The 14,243-nt window shown below is 36.4% G+C and overlaps 1 protein-coding gene across 1 annotated transcript; it reads left to right on the forward strand.

Annotated features, from left to right (window-relative positions):
* Window positions 1–448: 448 nt before the first annotated feature.
* On the forward strand, window positions 449–13,172 carry e(r) (enhancer of rudimentary). Its single transcript, XM_089243558.1, has 4 exons — window positions 449–553; window positions 5,945–6,029; window positions 8,775–8,895; window positions 11,531–13,172. Exons 1-4 carry the CDS (start codon window positions 551–553, stop codon window positions 11,631–11,633), a joined length of 312 nt encoding a protein of 103 aa, XP_089099684.1. The 5' UTR covers window positions 449–550; the 3' UTR covers window positions 11,634–13,172.
* Window positions 13,173–14,243: the final 1,071 nt, after the last annotated feature.

The raw sequence follows: 14,243 nt of genomic DNA on the forward strand, positions 1-14,243 counted from the left end.
GTCGAGGAAAAATTAGGGAAATTTAGCTTCTGGATATGGAACATTTCTTCCCAAACGTGAGAAAAATAGATGAGAAAATCTCAATTTAAAGAATAAAAAATTTAAGTCCGTGAAGTTGTTGAAAAACGTCTGATGGTCAAACTACAGAATGTCCCGTAAAGTATGGGCTATATGGTCACAAAACATTTTCAACATGTTGGGGGAGAAAAAGAAAGCGAAACGCCTCAAAATTTTCAACTGATGTCTTCAAAAATGAATAAAAAAATAAAATATCTGTCTTTTATAAACCTTTACATGTGATTTTCAATGCTAAATGCAAATTATATCTATTTGATATTTTCATAACATGATGACGTCATTCATAATAATGTCGGTGTGATGAACGCACGAATCACGGAAAAGAATGTTTTTCTTCCGTAGCGAAATCCGTACTTTTATTTGATGTGTAGTTTATGTTTGCATGTTTGTTGTTTACTGACGTTCAAAATTGTGAGCGTGTACTTGGAAGGGTGGGAGTTCAGGAAATTTCGGCTGTTTACTGTTGTGAACAATGGTAAAATTATTTGTTTTTCTCTCCATAATTCAATTATTACATTTCGTGCATGCGCCGTAAGTTAATTTCAAGTTGTACACTTGATTGGAAAATACGGTAGGGGATGTGAGGGCTTGCTACACTGTGATAGGAGCTCACATATCTTTGGCCTGGGCTTACTCTATAGTAAACTCGTATCAAATATTAAAGTCGTAATAATTCCGGCTCGACCCGTGTCTACCTTCGATATGGGGAGGTGCCATGCGTGGATATACACGTGATTCGAACTATTGACAGGGCCGCAACTACATGCTTAATCAGCCGGGCCAAGCTCGCATTTTGGTTCACACTTGTAATATTGAAGAAAAGGGGTTAAAGGTCTAAATTTGTGATCCGGGGCACCTCACCTGTCTGTTTCCCTTAGTTTCGACCCTGGGTAATGGGTTATATTGTGGGGTCTTTTGCTTTTATAGGACCAGGGCCGCAACTTGATATTTTATGCTCCAGGGCAAGTGCCCATGTAATGTAAGAGGAGCAGTTGAAAGTATAATTTGTTGTCCCTGCTTTTCCAAGGTACTAGACCCGCTTGTTTCCGCTCAGGGAACAACAAAAGTATGATCCCTTTTTTCGGCAATGTACGTAATTTCTTTCTGTGGCGAGAAAAACTTCCGAAGGTTAATGCCCAATAGAGAATGAATGAACGCCAGGACTTTGCCACTGGACTTATCCTGTTGCCGAAGATCTCTTCGAGCCCAGCTTTGTGGCAGAGTCTGGAACACTTTATTTTGTGTCAAAAAAAAAAAGAACAAACAAAAATTTTGGTATTGGGTACTGTCGCGATTAAGAGATTTTGTGGTGATTACAGATGAGATGGGGTTGGGAGTTCATTCATTGCCCAATAGAGAGTAATAGTTTATCTTTTTGTTGCCAAGTTTTCAACTATTCCGAAACAGTGAAATGACAAATGTCCCCTCTGACACATTTTTTAATGTCATTGCATGTTCCTATTGTTACGCTGGTAGTGCAAATAGTGCTCAATCAGGTCTGGTGATATTGTCACCAAACAGCGGTATTCTGTATAGTGGAAATTTTTCATTTTCGAGAGCAGAAGTTGCCACAAGAGTGAAATGGAGTTGTGCTTTCTGACGTTTTTCCTTGCCAATGAAAAAAATCTCCGGGGAAAATTTTATACACAGTATGAGGCGAACAAAAAAAGTTTCAAGTTTCTAACAGATTCAATTGATTCAAATGGCGCACTCTCGGACACTGAAGCCTATTATTACTAGCGACCTCTTGGTGAGACTTATTCTACAGTGACACACTACCGTTGTAAACAACAGTTAAAAGAATGGCAAACCCAAAAGCAGAAGGGAAAAATGGTGGACAGAAAAACGTACTAATTGAAGAAAATGGCCGACCAAGAAGAAAAGCGGCAACAGGCTAGGAAGGAAATCCCCACCAATAAAATGGGATTATACTACAGCCGTTCTCCTGTGCCGTAACTAAGTACTTTGTCTGCTTGGGCAAGCACACATGCATTTTGGTGCCCCGGTGTAATGTAGAAGGAGCAGTTAAATGGGAAATTCCCTGACAGGTACACCTCTATGGAGGTATACATGAGAATATTACATCAAATCTAAATGCAAAGGCCTGGCAATTTCTCATTGCATCAAGGTTTCAACCACTTGCTGACACAAATTTTTGTTTGTCAAACATCTCTAACAACATATAAATTGAAGCTGGCAGCCAAAAAAAGAAATTGCATGGCATTCAAATTTCCCCCCCCCCCCGAAAAAAAATACACCAAAAATCAATCAACGTAAACCAAATTAGTTGTCAATCACACTGTTTGAAACCATTTTAGCAATATATTTTGTTTAAAAAACTAGGCTTCCTTCAACTTATTAGTACGAAACATTTTTTCTCGAGATTAGATCATGCTCTCTAAGCTGGGATCTCCAGCGAGCTTCTTTTCAGTGAATGTAATTTGCACCCATGAGGATTCTACATACAGCGTTCAATGTGATTTTTTAATGTGATTGTTAATTTTATTCAGAAGACTACAAATTTCATTGCAGTTCGTCTTTTAACATGGGAAGAAGTTATTGAATTCCAGAAAAAGTCTAAAAACCATTATTTAAGACTGTTTTTCTTGAGTGAAAATAGTGTTTGGCCCCTAAAAAATTTTACTGATGTCTAAACATTTTTTAGATTTTTCAAGCCCTGATTTAACCCTGTAATCTATATCAAGGCTGGACAATCTGCGAAAAAAAAATCTAGGTGCCAAAAAGTTTTATCCAGAAGAAAAGGTCTAAAATAATGTTTATTTTCTTCAGGGCATAGTGACCCTCTTTCTCATGTATGCAGATATGCTGGTATAAATTACGAACATTGTGCGCTGCTCTCAGCCTGCAATTTAGTAACTACACAAAGAAAATTTTAGGCACCAATGGCACTTATTTTTAGTTACTATGGCAACCTGGGATTTGTCCACCCCTGGTCTGTATTATCCAAGATTAGACTGGTCCACACTAGCTTGCATTATCAAAGTCCTATTGTATTTGATTATGTCATTGATTACTTGTTTATTGTAATTAAAGTAATGGCTCTTTCATTAAAATAATAAAAGGAGCTGTAAAAAAAATGTGTGGGCTTGGCCTCTGATGTCATTAAGACGGGCTTGCCTGCAGTGAGTGAAAGAGATCCATCAGCTTAGCTGTGAGCATGTGAAGTTTGACAGACAGTGTAAATGTGCAAAGTGATGTTTTGAGGTCCCTTCTACTTGCCTGATAATGCCAACCTAAAAATTCTCTTATTTTAAAAAATCATAATGCAGTGGAGCTTCTTTTTTACGGACACTGGCAGGACAAAAAAAATACTTCTGTAAAAGATGGGTGATTATTAATTAGGGGTTTAATACATATTTTTATTATACAAGGAGAAATTATTTGGTCATAAAAAGGTCATCCCCCTTTTACATATTTTTATTATACAAGGAGAAATTATTTGGTCATAAAAAGGTCATCCCCCTTTTACGGCCAAGGAGATGTCCATTAAGAGAGGTTTGACTGTATTAGGTCTTGTCGTAGTAGAAGTGTCCTTCCTTCCCACACACAAAGCAGAATCTTTTGCATTGTTCTGCAACATTCTCCTTGGCTGACTGAAAATGTTCTGACAGTAAAAATTCCCGTAATAGTGTTCCTTCACTACACTTTTCTTTAAATTCTTCCGTGCTCTGCGGTAGCACTGGTTGTTCTGTGGTGTACGTCACAGATTTTGGCATATTCTGCTTGTTGGGGGGGGGGGGCTCCTAAGCATCCATGCCATGGCCTTGACTAGGCTGGGACATCTGGGGCACTACCCCAGAGCCAAAGAAGGGCCCTCAAAAAATTTATTTATTTTGCATAATAACCCTTTTAAGAAGGGCCCCAAGGAAAAGTGTGCCCGAGCACTGAGCTGAAAAACTGGAGCGAAGAAAGACTCCCTATACAATAACCAGGATGTGTGCAAGCTGATGCGGAGGAGTACAAAAGTGGTCATGATGGAGCGAAGAGGACAAAACATTGTGTTCCGTATGTGTACTTCAGGATCTAAACTATGGGGGGGGGGGAACTTCCATCTTCAGTATTTTTTAGTGTAGTCTTTAATTTCTTTCAATTAAAGACCGCACTAATGTGTTCTGTGATAATTAATGAATACACAATGCCATGTTTTCTTCATGTTGGCACCTTTGGTCTAGTCTTTCTTGAGCTTTGACTGTGAAAATGCCTATTTAACACAAAGTTTTTTTATAGTTCCAAGTTCCTTTAAATTCTAATGTATTGATTGTGAAATATCTTTTATTTAAATTTTGGGCTACCACCTGGTCATCTTCCTTAATGTTACTGTTGAGCTATGTATGTAATATCACAAAGTCTTAATCAGAAAAAAAGGTTTTAGGTTCTGATATCCTTGAAATGTGAGAAAACATGGCAGTTGTAGAGTCATGATGGAAATAAATCTAATTCAAATGTGTTAAAGAAGTTCTTATGTACTGTGAAAATAATTGCATATGTTGGAGGGGGGAAAAATCCCTTCAGATTTAGAGTTTGTATAAAATACTAGACAAAGGTTTGCATTGTAACTAAGTAATTATTTGATAGCAAACACATAAGTGCTCTTGTGAATTGTGATTGTAATGTTCCAAATTATGCTCTCTGGACATGTTTGTAAATTGTTTATTGACAAACTTACAATACAATGCAAATACAACGCCACAACAGGCAAATTGCCCAACGAGGTGGCTGACTTAAGAACATCATGGATCCCCGAGCCATTTTTTGGAGGCTTTTCTACTGCTACACCGCACATGCCCCCCGCCCACACACCCCCTCCCCCGTGGAACCCCCAACGAATCGGTACATGCGGGAATGTGAGTGTACGTGTAGTGAAGAACCTGACGTGAAGTTTTTTGTTTTTCTGTAATGCTTGTTATGTGTAGTGCTGCCATCTGCCACCAGTTTTTCTAACTATGAGTGAAGTGCTATGATTGAATGATTTATCGTTGTAGGACTGTTGCTCTCTGTGGCGAGACTTTTTAACGGGGAGATCGGCTCGCATTTCAGCCTTGAAGTTGGGAACCACAGAAAACCAACCACCACTGTGGGGTTCGAACCCGGATCCTCGCATCACGAGTCTGTCACTATAACACTATAACCACTCGACCACCACAGCGGCAGATATAGTTATATGTATACTTTGTTGTATAGGCCTATATAATGTTGGAGGAAAAATGCCATTAAAAATCCTTTCCTTCTCTCTAATATTTTATTTAATTTCTTGCAATGAAAGTTCTTTTTCACTTCTATGAATTTTTGAAGTGGAAGCTTTCATCGAAATACGAAACATAATGTTTCAAATGTATGTTGCTTTTTTTATTAAAAAAAATAGTTCCTCATAAGCTTTTAAAAAAGGGTATTTTCTTTGTAGGAAAGTAAGTATTCATTTTTATAAAAAATTTTGCGATGAAAGAATGCATAATTATTGGCCGAAAAGTGACAAAAAAAATGAAATGTATGTCTCAGATTTTGAACTACCCCATTGTATTAACATATTCAGGGAATGTTTTGCCTACTTCATTCAAAAGGGTGTGATGCGATCACATAGGGACGGCTCACAAAATCCTCGCTCAGTAGTCCCTGAAAAGGCTCACTATGGACCTGATCTGATCTATGCACTAAGATTAAGACAGTACTGCCCGCGTCTAAGAGTCTTTGATATACATATTTATATTGTAACTACTACTAGTTCATTAAGTCAATTTTTTGAATAATTATTTGCTTTTATTGCAATTCACTCATAATCCAAAGTTTTACTGCAGTTGCAATGTTTTATGAAGATTCTAAGCATGTTATTTGTTTTTTATAATTTTAGGCTCATACAATCTTGTTGGCGCAGCCTGGCAAACCTGAAACTCGGAGTTATTCAGATTATGATTCAGTCAATGAATGTATGGAAGGTGAGGGGGAAAACTGTTTTCACTAGTATTCTTGTTGATTAAGGCATATTATTTGAGTAATTTTTCTACTTCCTAGATTCCAGCTTTTAAATTTATCATCCCTGCTCGTTTGGAATTTTCTCTGTGGAAGTTATCTTCTATCTATTTCTCATGTACGTAACTCAAATATTGGGGGCAGAGTTGTCTTTTGAGTATTTTTTTCATTTTGGGAATTAACGCTGTAACCAAGCAAGTTCACTGTTGTTGCTAAACCATACCAATGGGGGGGGGGGGAAGAATGCTAACACGACAATCTTTAAATTTAAATTCATAATTACCATAATATGATTCATAGGATTGGGAAAATTATTTTAATACATAGCAAATTAAAGCGTAAAAATTTTAATAGGATTGGTTGAAAATGTATGGAGAATATGAATAATCATGAAAAAATAGGATGATCAAAAGTTACATGAAAATATGGGAACGTCCCAGGAAATACAGGTGATATAATCACCCTAGATATATAATTACATACATTCTAAACTGCAATGACATTTTTTAAAAGCAAAACCTTTAGAACTTAACATTGCAAGTACACGCGTATCAATGTGCAATACAGAAAAAAGACGTAAAAAAAATTTGGAATTAAGCTTTAATTCTTTGAAAATATGGAAAAAACATGAAAAGATGATTTAGGGCAACAATTTGGTTACATGTAAACGATAAAAAAAGTACTGTTTAGACATGATGCATGAGTTTTAATAGGGCGTGTGGTCTCCTCGAACAGCTAAGACTGCTGCACACCTGTTTGCCATGGATGCGATGAGGTTATCGATCAGACTTTAGGGAATACTGTTCCACTCCTCAAGAAGTGTAATCTGCAAGTCTCGGACACGCTGGCCATTCCATACGCTGTATTGTTTCAGCTTCGAGCATGTTCTCCACCAGACGAGCTCTATGCGGTTGGGCATTATCATCCTGGAAAACAAAGGAATCTCCAATGGCTCCAGCGTAAGGGATGACATGAGGTCGCAGTATCTCGTCTGCATACCTTCGGGCCGTCAAAGTGCCATTCCGAATGATATGCAGGTCCGTACGTCCGCCTATGCTGATTCCACCCCATACCATCCAACCAGCTCGTCTGTATTGCGACCTTTCACGAACGAATGCGGGGTTATTTCGAGTGCCCCTGTCCCTCCATACCAGAACACGTCGGGTGTCACACTCCAGACTGAATCGGGACTCGTCTGTAAACAGCACTTGGCTCCAATCATGTTGCTCCCAATCTCGATGTTCAGCAGCCCATCTTCTTCGGGCCGCACGGTGGCGTGGGGTCAACGGAATGCAGACCATTGGCCTACGTACATAGAGCCCTCCCTCATGAAGCCGATTACGTACTTTTTGGCTGGACACCCTTCGTCCTGTTGCCAAGAGCAACCGTCTTTGCAGCTGCGTAGCATTCTCTGTTCTGTTTCGACGGGCTGTTAACCGTATATACCGGTCATCAGTTGCTGTAGTGGCGCATGGCCGACCTTGCCCTGGTCGACGTCTAACATTTCCTGTTTCTTGGAATCGATTCTACAGCCGTGCAACAACACTTCTGGCAACTCCAACAGCGTCCATGACACTACGTTGTGTTTGCCCGGATTCCAGTCTGTCTATAACACGCCATGCCATGGATTCCGGTAAATGACATTGTTGAGACATCCTCAAGTCACCTTGTCTCCAAAAAAAAATACTGCGCAATTGAATTTCACAGTTACGGCAGTAAAACAGACGTTTCTGCAACATCCCGATTTCTGTCCTTATCTCCTTTTTCTGGTTTTTGACATGAACTTTGATTTGCATATGAAGTTTTCTTCTTCCGTTTCCTGCTAGGCTTTAAATTATGGATGATTCATTTTATGTTGCTTATCGGTATACATCTTTGCGTAATTTTGTTAAAACCATGTGCTCCCCTAATTGTTTTGAGCAGTGTACTTTCATTATACCATGGTTCTCGAACAGTATGTTTTATCAAATACTTATCCCTAGAGCCGTAACTAGGATTTTTGTAAGAGGGTCAAACGATTTTGCCCTACCTCTAAATTTTGATTTTATGTTTATTCTTTTCTCAACCATAGTTGTGACTGGTGGAAAATAATTTTTTAATTGTGATATCAGTTCAATTTTTTTCAAGACTAGTTTTAACATATTCACTGCAGATCTTGTGCTAGTGCGTGAATCCTCATTAACTATCAACACGACCTAACATGACTGGAAGTGAATGTGTTAAAAAAGTGTCTGAGCCTGTTCAAATTCCTATGAGCCAAATATTTGTTGAATTGGCAGTTTTCGAGGGGAGCCAAGAACTTTTAATGTTATAAGGTAGTTAGATTAAATTAGTTTGAAGTAGTGATAACTCAAACTGTTGTTCTTGGCTGCTGCATGTATGACTAATCTAGAGTTGATTGTACACAATTATTTTTGTTTTCTCTTGTTAATACACTGAAACCTTCCATTACAGACACTTCCCATTAGCAGACACCCCCAATCAGCAGACATTTTTTTAAACCTGTAGAAAAATGCTTTAATGTGCCTTGCTATATATCAACAGACAATCCCTGTTGGTGGACTGAAATTTCAGTCCCATGGGTGTCAAGATGTTCCAACGTATAGATAAGCATGATTGATGTTGAACATGTTTTTGTGTTTATTAGTACAATAGAAATGTAGTAAATAGAAAGTTGAACATTCTATTTATCATGATCTGTTTATATGCAGGTGTCTGCCATATGTATGAAGAGCATTTGAAGAGACAGAACCCAAATTCACCATCAATAACATATGATATCAGCCAGTTGTTTGATTTTATTGACCAGTTAGCTGATCTGAGTTGCTTGGTGTAAGTGTATTCGGTTTCTTTTTCTTATTTATTACACTTTAGTACCATTGAGCTTCCCACAAAATTTACCAGATGTGTAACAAAGCCATTGGTTTCCATGACAAATTATAGTTGCTTACAATGTCATTGTTTAACTTCTCACACAACAGTGTTTTTTTTTATCATACATTTACTTCTTTGACATAAGAACAAAATTTTATCTTATTTTTGTATGGTCATTTGTTTTGGCCCAGTTTGACCTAATTAGTCCTTCTGCCAAAAAAAAAACAATCTGGTTTGAGTGTATAAAAAGATGAGCTAAATTTTTAAGCTTGCAGCATTCTTTTGAATTTCAAATACCATCAAATCTTAGTACGCAATAGCTTTATTTGACAGTCAACATCTCTTCTTGGTCAATTTTTCTTGAAACAAACAGTATGCTCCATAGACATAATGCTAAAAGTACCTGAATTCTAAGGCAACAGCTGCAGGTGGTTGGCAACCACTTTCAAGGGCTGAAAAATAAAAATGTATTAAAGAAAAAATCTAAAATTTTAACTTTTGAAAATCAATAATGAACATTGTGACAGATTGACCGCACTGCATATCCTAATTTCTTTCTTTAGTTAGAAGAAAAACAAAAGCAAGAGAACCAAGGTTTTTGGTCATTTTTCTCAGGGTAAAAAAATTTAGCTGGTGCTTGAATTTTTTTTTTTTTTTTTTTTTTTGTCAAATACAAATACAAGACCACAACAGGCAAAATGTCCAACAAGGGGCTGAAAAAAAGATACCCTTAACAAAATATAGATGTCATATATTTCTAAAATACAGCAACCCAATTAAAAATGCAATTATAAAACTAAAAACTATATATAGAATAATGTGATGTAATATTATGAAATGCCCATATATAAAAAAATATTTATGGTTGTGTTGTTCTAAGTGTACATAACACTTCACTCATAGTCAGAAAAACTGGGAGCAGATGACAGCACTACACATAACAAGCATTACACAGAAAAAACAAACTTTACGTCAGGTTGCACTACACGTACACGCACATTCCCGCATGTACCGATTCGTTGGGGGTTCCGCGGGGGGGGGGGTGCATGTGTGGTGTAGCAGTAGTAGGTAGGGCCTCCAAAAAATGGCTCGGGGATCCATGATGTTCTCAAGTCAGCCACCTCGTTGGGCAATTTTTGCCTGTTGTGGCGTTCGTATTTGTATTTGTATAAGTATGGACAGAGCTTCTGGATTTACCCCAATATAATAACCCTTTATCAAATTTCTTTTTTAAACGTGTCAATTTTGTTAGAATTTACTACCCTGGGGGTAAGTTATTTCCTTACCAATCGATATTGGTGTCCCCTTTGTCAAAACAGTTAATTGACTGCATATTAATAATTGATGGTCCATCCTATCCATCCCATTGAAAATTTTTAACACTTCGATCGTATCCTTCCAACACCTGCGTTCTTCAAATTAAACATCTTCAAAAATGAAGTCTCTCTTTATAACTCAAGCCCAGTACGTCAACAAGAACACACGTAGCTCTTCTCTGCACCCCTTCAACCAAGTCTGTCCCTCTGTAGGTATGGTCTCCAAAACCTTACAGCATACTCCAGTCCAAGACAAACTAAGCTTTGGAAAAGCAGAAGAATGCAAAGTGACATTTTTTGAAAATAAAACCGAGCATTCTGTTCACTTTTTTGACCACCGCTGAACAGTGTTCAGAAAATCTAAGCCGATCATGAATCAGAATTGTCAAATCGGTGACGCTAGTTGCATCCGGGATAGTGACACAATTCAACTCCTAACAGAGAGAGAAAAGGGTTGTTTAACAAAAATGAGTGACCATGCCCTTGTGAATGCTGAATGTCATGCTCCATTGAATTGTCCATGTTCTAGTCCTGTTTAAGATGGCCTGGAGTAACTCCCTATTGCTTTGATTCCTGACTACCCTCATTAGCGTCACGCTATCTGCAAATTTGCTAACAATCTCATCAATAACCTGATCGAGTTTATCTATAAAAAGTGAAAAAATATGAGGCCAAGTATCTCCTTTCTTGAGGAACTCCACTTGTGGCACCTGTCCGATCAGAGAATTCCCCCATTCACCATAGATGTTGGGGTTCGTGCACTGTAATAGCTAATCAATATGTGTAAACATGTTGAAACTCTTATCTAATGATGCTCAAAAGACCAGGTAAAAAGTATTGTTGTGCAGGATTTATCACTATAAATAGATGGAATATATATTAGCCAGGACTTCATGAATCTGAAAAAATTAAGTACCAGCCAAACTTCTAAGTAGCCTGTTGTTTTTTCTTAAGGACACAAAACTGTCCAAAATATTTCTATAGATTTTAGTAAGTGAACAGATTTAACAACCCCTTTTCATGTTATTTGACACCTGCTGACATAAATTTTGAAAACGTTGTGTTTTTCCTCAGACCCCAATCTATAGTCGCTCATGTAAAATTTTTGGTGCCAGTTTCTTAAATTTCTTAGTGGTCAGAGCAGCCTCAATTTATCAAGCCCTAATTAATGCTAAGGAAAGTGTGTACGGAGACCTGGAGTAATATTGTTACGTAAGCAATTACTTTTAAGTAGGTTTTACGAGGTATATTTTAATATTTTTTCTCTTTTGTTATAGTTACCAAAAATCAACAAATACATATGCCCCATACAACAAGGATTGGATAAAAGAAAAAATATATATACTACTCAGGAGGCAAGCTAACAAGTCAAGTTCGTGAAAAGCTACGTATCTCTTGTACAGTCAACTATTGTGACAAACATTGTGGTACTGAAATTTTGTTTCATGGGAGAGCGAATTCATATGCAGTAAATATTCATGGTGAATGAGATTCTCATTTATGGTTCCAAATATATAGGCATTTATTCCATTTATGGATCTACATTTATCATTCATGTTCTCATTTTGTTTTTTCCCCTCTTCATGTTCTAAAATGTTTTCCCTCTGATATTGCATAAATCATGTGAAATAAATTTTGTTAGACTTGTACTTATTTCTGTAAGGTTTTTTTAGAAGTTTTTTCTGTTATTGTTACTATACACAATTTCTTGTCTATAACTTTCACCGAAGAACATACACACCAAAATTGGAAAATTATACAGTCAACATTCGTTATAATGACCAATGCATTGTTGTGACCGTTCCACTAAAACGACTAGTAATATATGTTCTAAATTTTTTTCCTATTCATACCATGTTATTTTTCATCCACTATAACAACCTACAAAGACCATTTAATCTAATGTAATGTCCATACTCGGCTGTCTTACTTTTTTTAAAATCTTTTTTGCAAAAAAATGTACAAAATCAATGTTTTGTACATTGTCAATTTTTCTGTTAAAATTTGTGTTTGACCTCGATCTGAAGATTTTGAGTACATACGTGTGTGCATATAATTTTTTTATTGTTAGTTTCTAACCCGATTCATTCTCACTGTAGTTTCTTACATTATTTAAAAAAATGGAGAATAAACTTTTTTTTTATTCTATTCAAATATGAATTCTCTTAAGTTAATTTTTTCAAATGTTCGATATAATGACCTTTCAGTTTAACGTTAGTTTTTCATGGAACGAACTGGGGTCATTGTATTCTATTAGTAAAGTGTATTGGAGAGTTGCATTATAGTTATGTCAGGATGAATTTCTACGATAGAGAAAATACCAAAATGAAAATTTAATCCTACACAGCAATGAGGTGAAGGTGAACATGAATTATGTAAGTCGAGCTCATTACTGAAGGATGTTTCTTAACCAAATGCTGTGATATCTCGGCTGATCAACGCAACAGGTTACAAATTTTTCAGATAACAAAGATTTTTTTTAAACATTTTTCTGCCTTAGCTAGTGAACATTTTAGTTAATATGGATGCATCAGCTGTCATTAAACAGCTGTGTCTTGAGAAAAATGTTTGTGCCAATCGGAATGAATTCACTGAGTAACTGACACTTGAGCCAGATATTTTCCACCTCGAAATCGCTTCTCTTTCAGAAAGGTTTTGAGCTATTTGATGTATAATGAATGATTAAGCTAAGAAAGCGTTTCTCAATCTTTCTGAACCGAAGGACCAGTAGAATGTCTGGAACAATTTGAATGACCACTTGCATCCCATATCATGGGACCATTCTCTTTTCTCTGTTCCATTTTTTTTATACAATAAATATTGAACTTGTAATATTTACTAAGCTCATATAAATATGGTCTTCATAATATATAAATTATATTATGATAATTATGACAATAAATATTCATCTTGCACATTTTTCAGGTTCAATGTTTTTTTTTCCGATTTTTCAGCAATTTAAATAATTGATGATTGTGCCTACTTCTAACAATGTTCTTGATGACAATTGGCAATGTCCTGCATTTTACCTGTTTTTAAGATTCCAGTTTAACATATTTTTCTCAATAAAATATGATCATCTGATCCTTTGAGTATTTCCCCCCCCCCCCTTAAAATACATTTTGTTTACTATGATTTGTAGCAGTCCTTCATCCCCCCCCCCCCCCGAAGCAATTTCAGCAGCAATTAGCAAATTGCATTTTTTATGACTAAATTTAGATACCCTACAAATCGCATCCCATGGGGTCGCAATTTCTGATATTTCCATGATAATGTATGTTGCTTTATACCCAAATATAAAGGTATAATTTTTATGTGAACCCATGTGGGGGAAAATAACATCATTTATAAAGGTTGAATAATTTTTCATTCTATTAGAACTAAGCTTTATTAGAATTAATTTTTATCAAGTCTGTTTGCGGACCACCTATGCCATTGTTGCGGACTATTGGTTGAGAAACAGCTAAGAGAAAATGAATTTTAAAAATAGCCTTAAACTTGAATGGTATCAGTAAATACAGCAATTCTTAATACCAAACTAAACAGTCTGGATATTCTAGAAACTATTTTTTCCCATCTGTGCATGTGTGTGAGAGAAATGAGCTGACGTATTACATAGCACACCACCTCTCACACACTTTTTTTTCACTATGCCTGAGGAACTCGAGTACATAGTGTAAGATAAAAACAGTGTTTTATGAAAGTTGCTTTGAAATTTTGGACAGTTCCTAGAATCAGTTAAACTATTTTCCACAGAAACCTATGGAAAATATCAGGTTTCGACAAACGAATGTGATTCCGAAACAAATTACCTTATTGTATCACTGTATTAAGCTACTGAGAAAGGAGAAAAAGTACTCTAAAGAGAGGGAAAACAAGAAAAAGAGCTGTAAATTTAGTTTTATGCATTACTAGTTTAGAGTAAGTAATGGTTAAAATTTTTTCTTAATATTATTGTGAAATTGTAACATGTTTTAAAAAAAATTGGTT

This window comes from Pholcus phalangioides, unplaced genomic scaffold (genome assembly GCF_987345545.1).
Source record: "Pholcus phalangioides strain wild (caught in Gottingen) unplaced genomic scaffold, Ppha-v1.0 ptg000015l_1, whole genome shotgun sequence".
Taxonomy (NCBI): Eukaryota; Metazoa; Arthropoda; class Arachnida; order Araneae; family Pholcidae; genus Pholcus; species Pholcus phalangioides.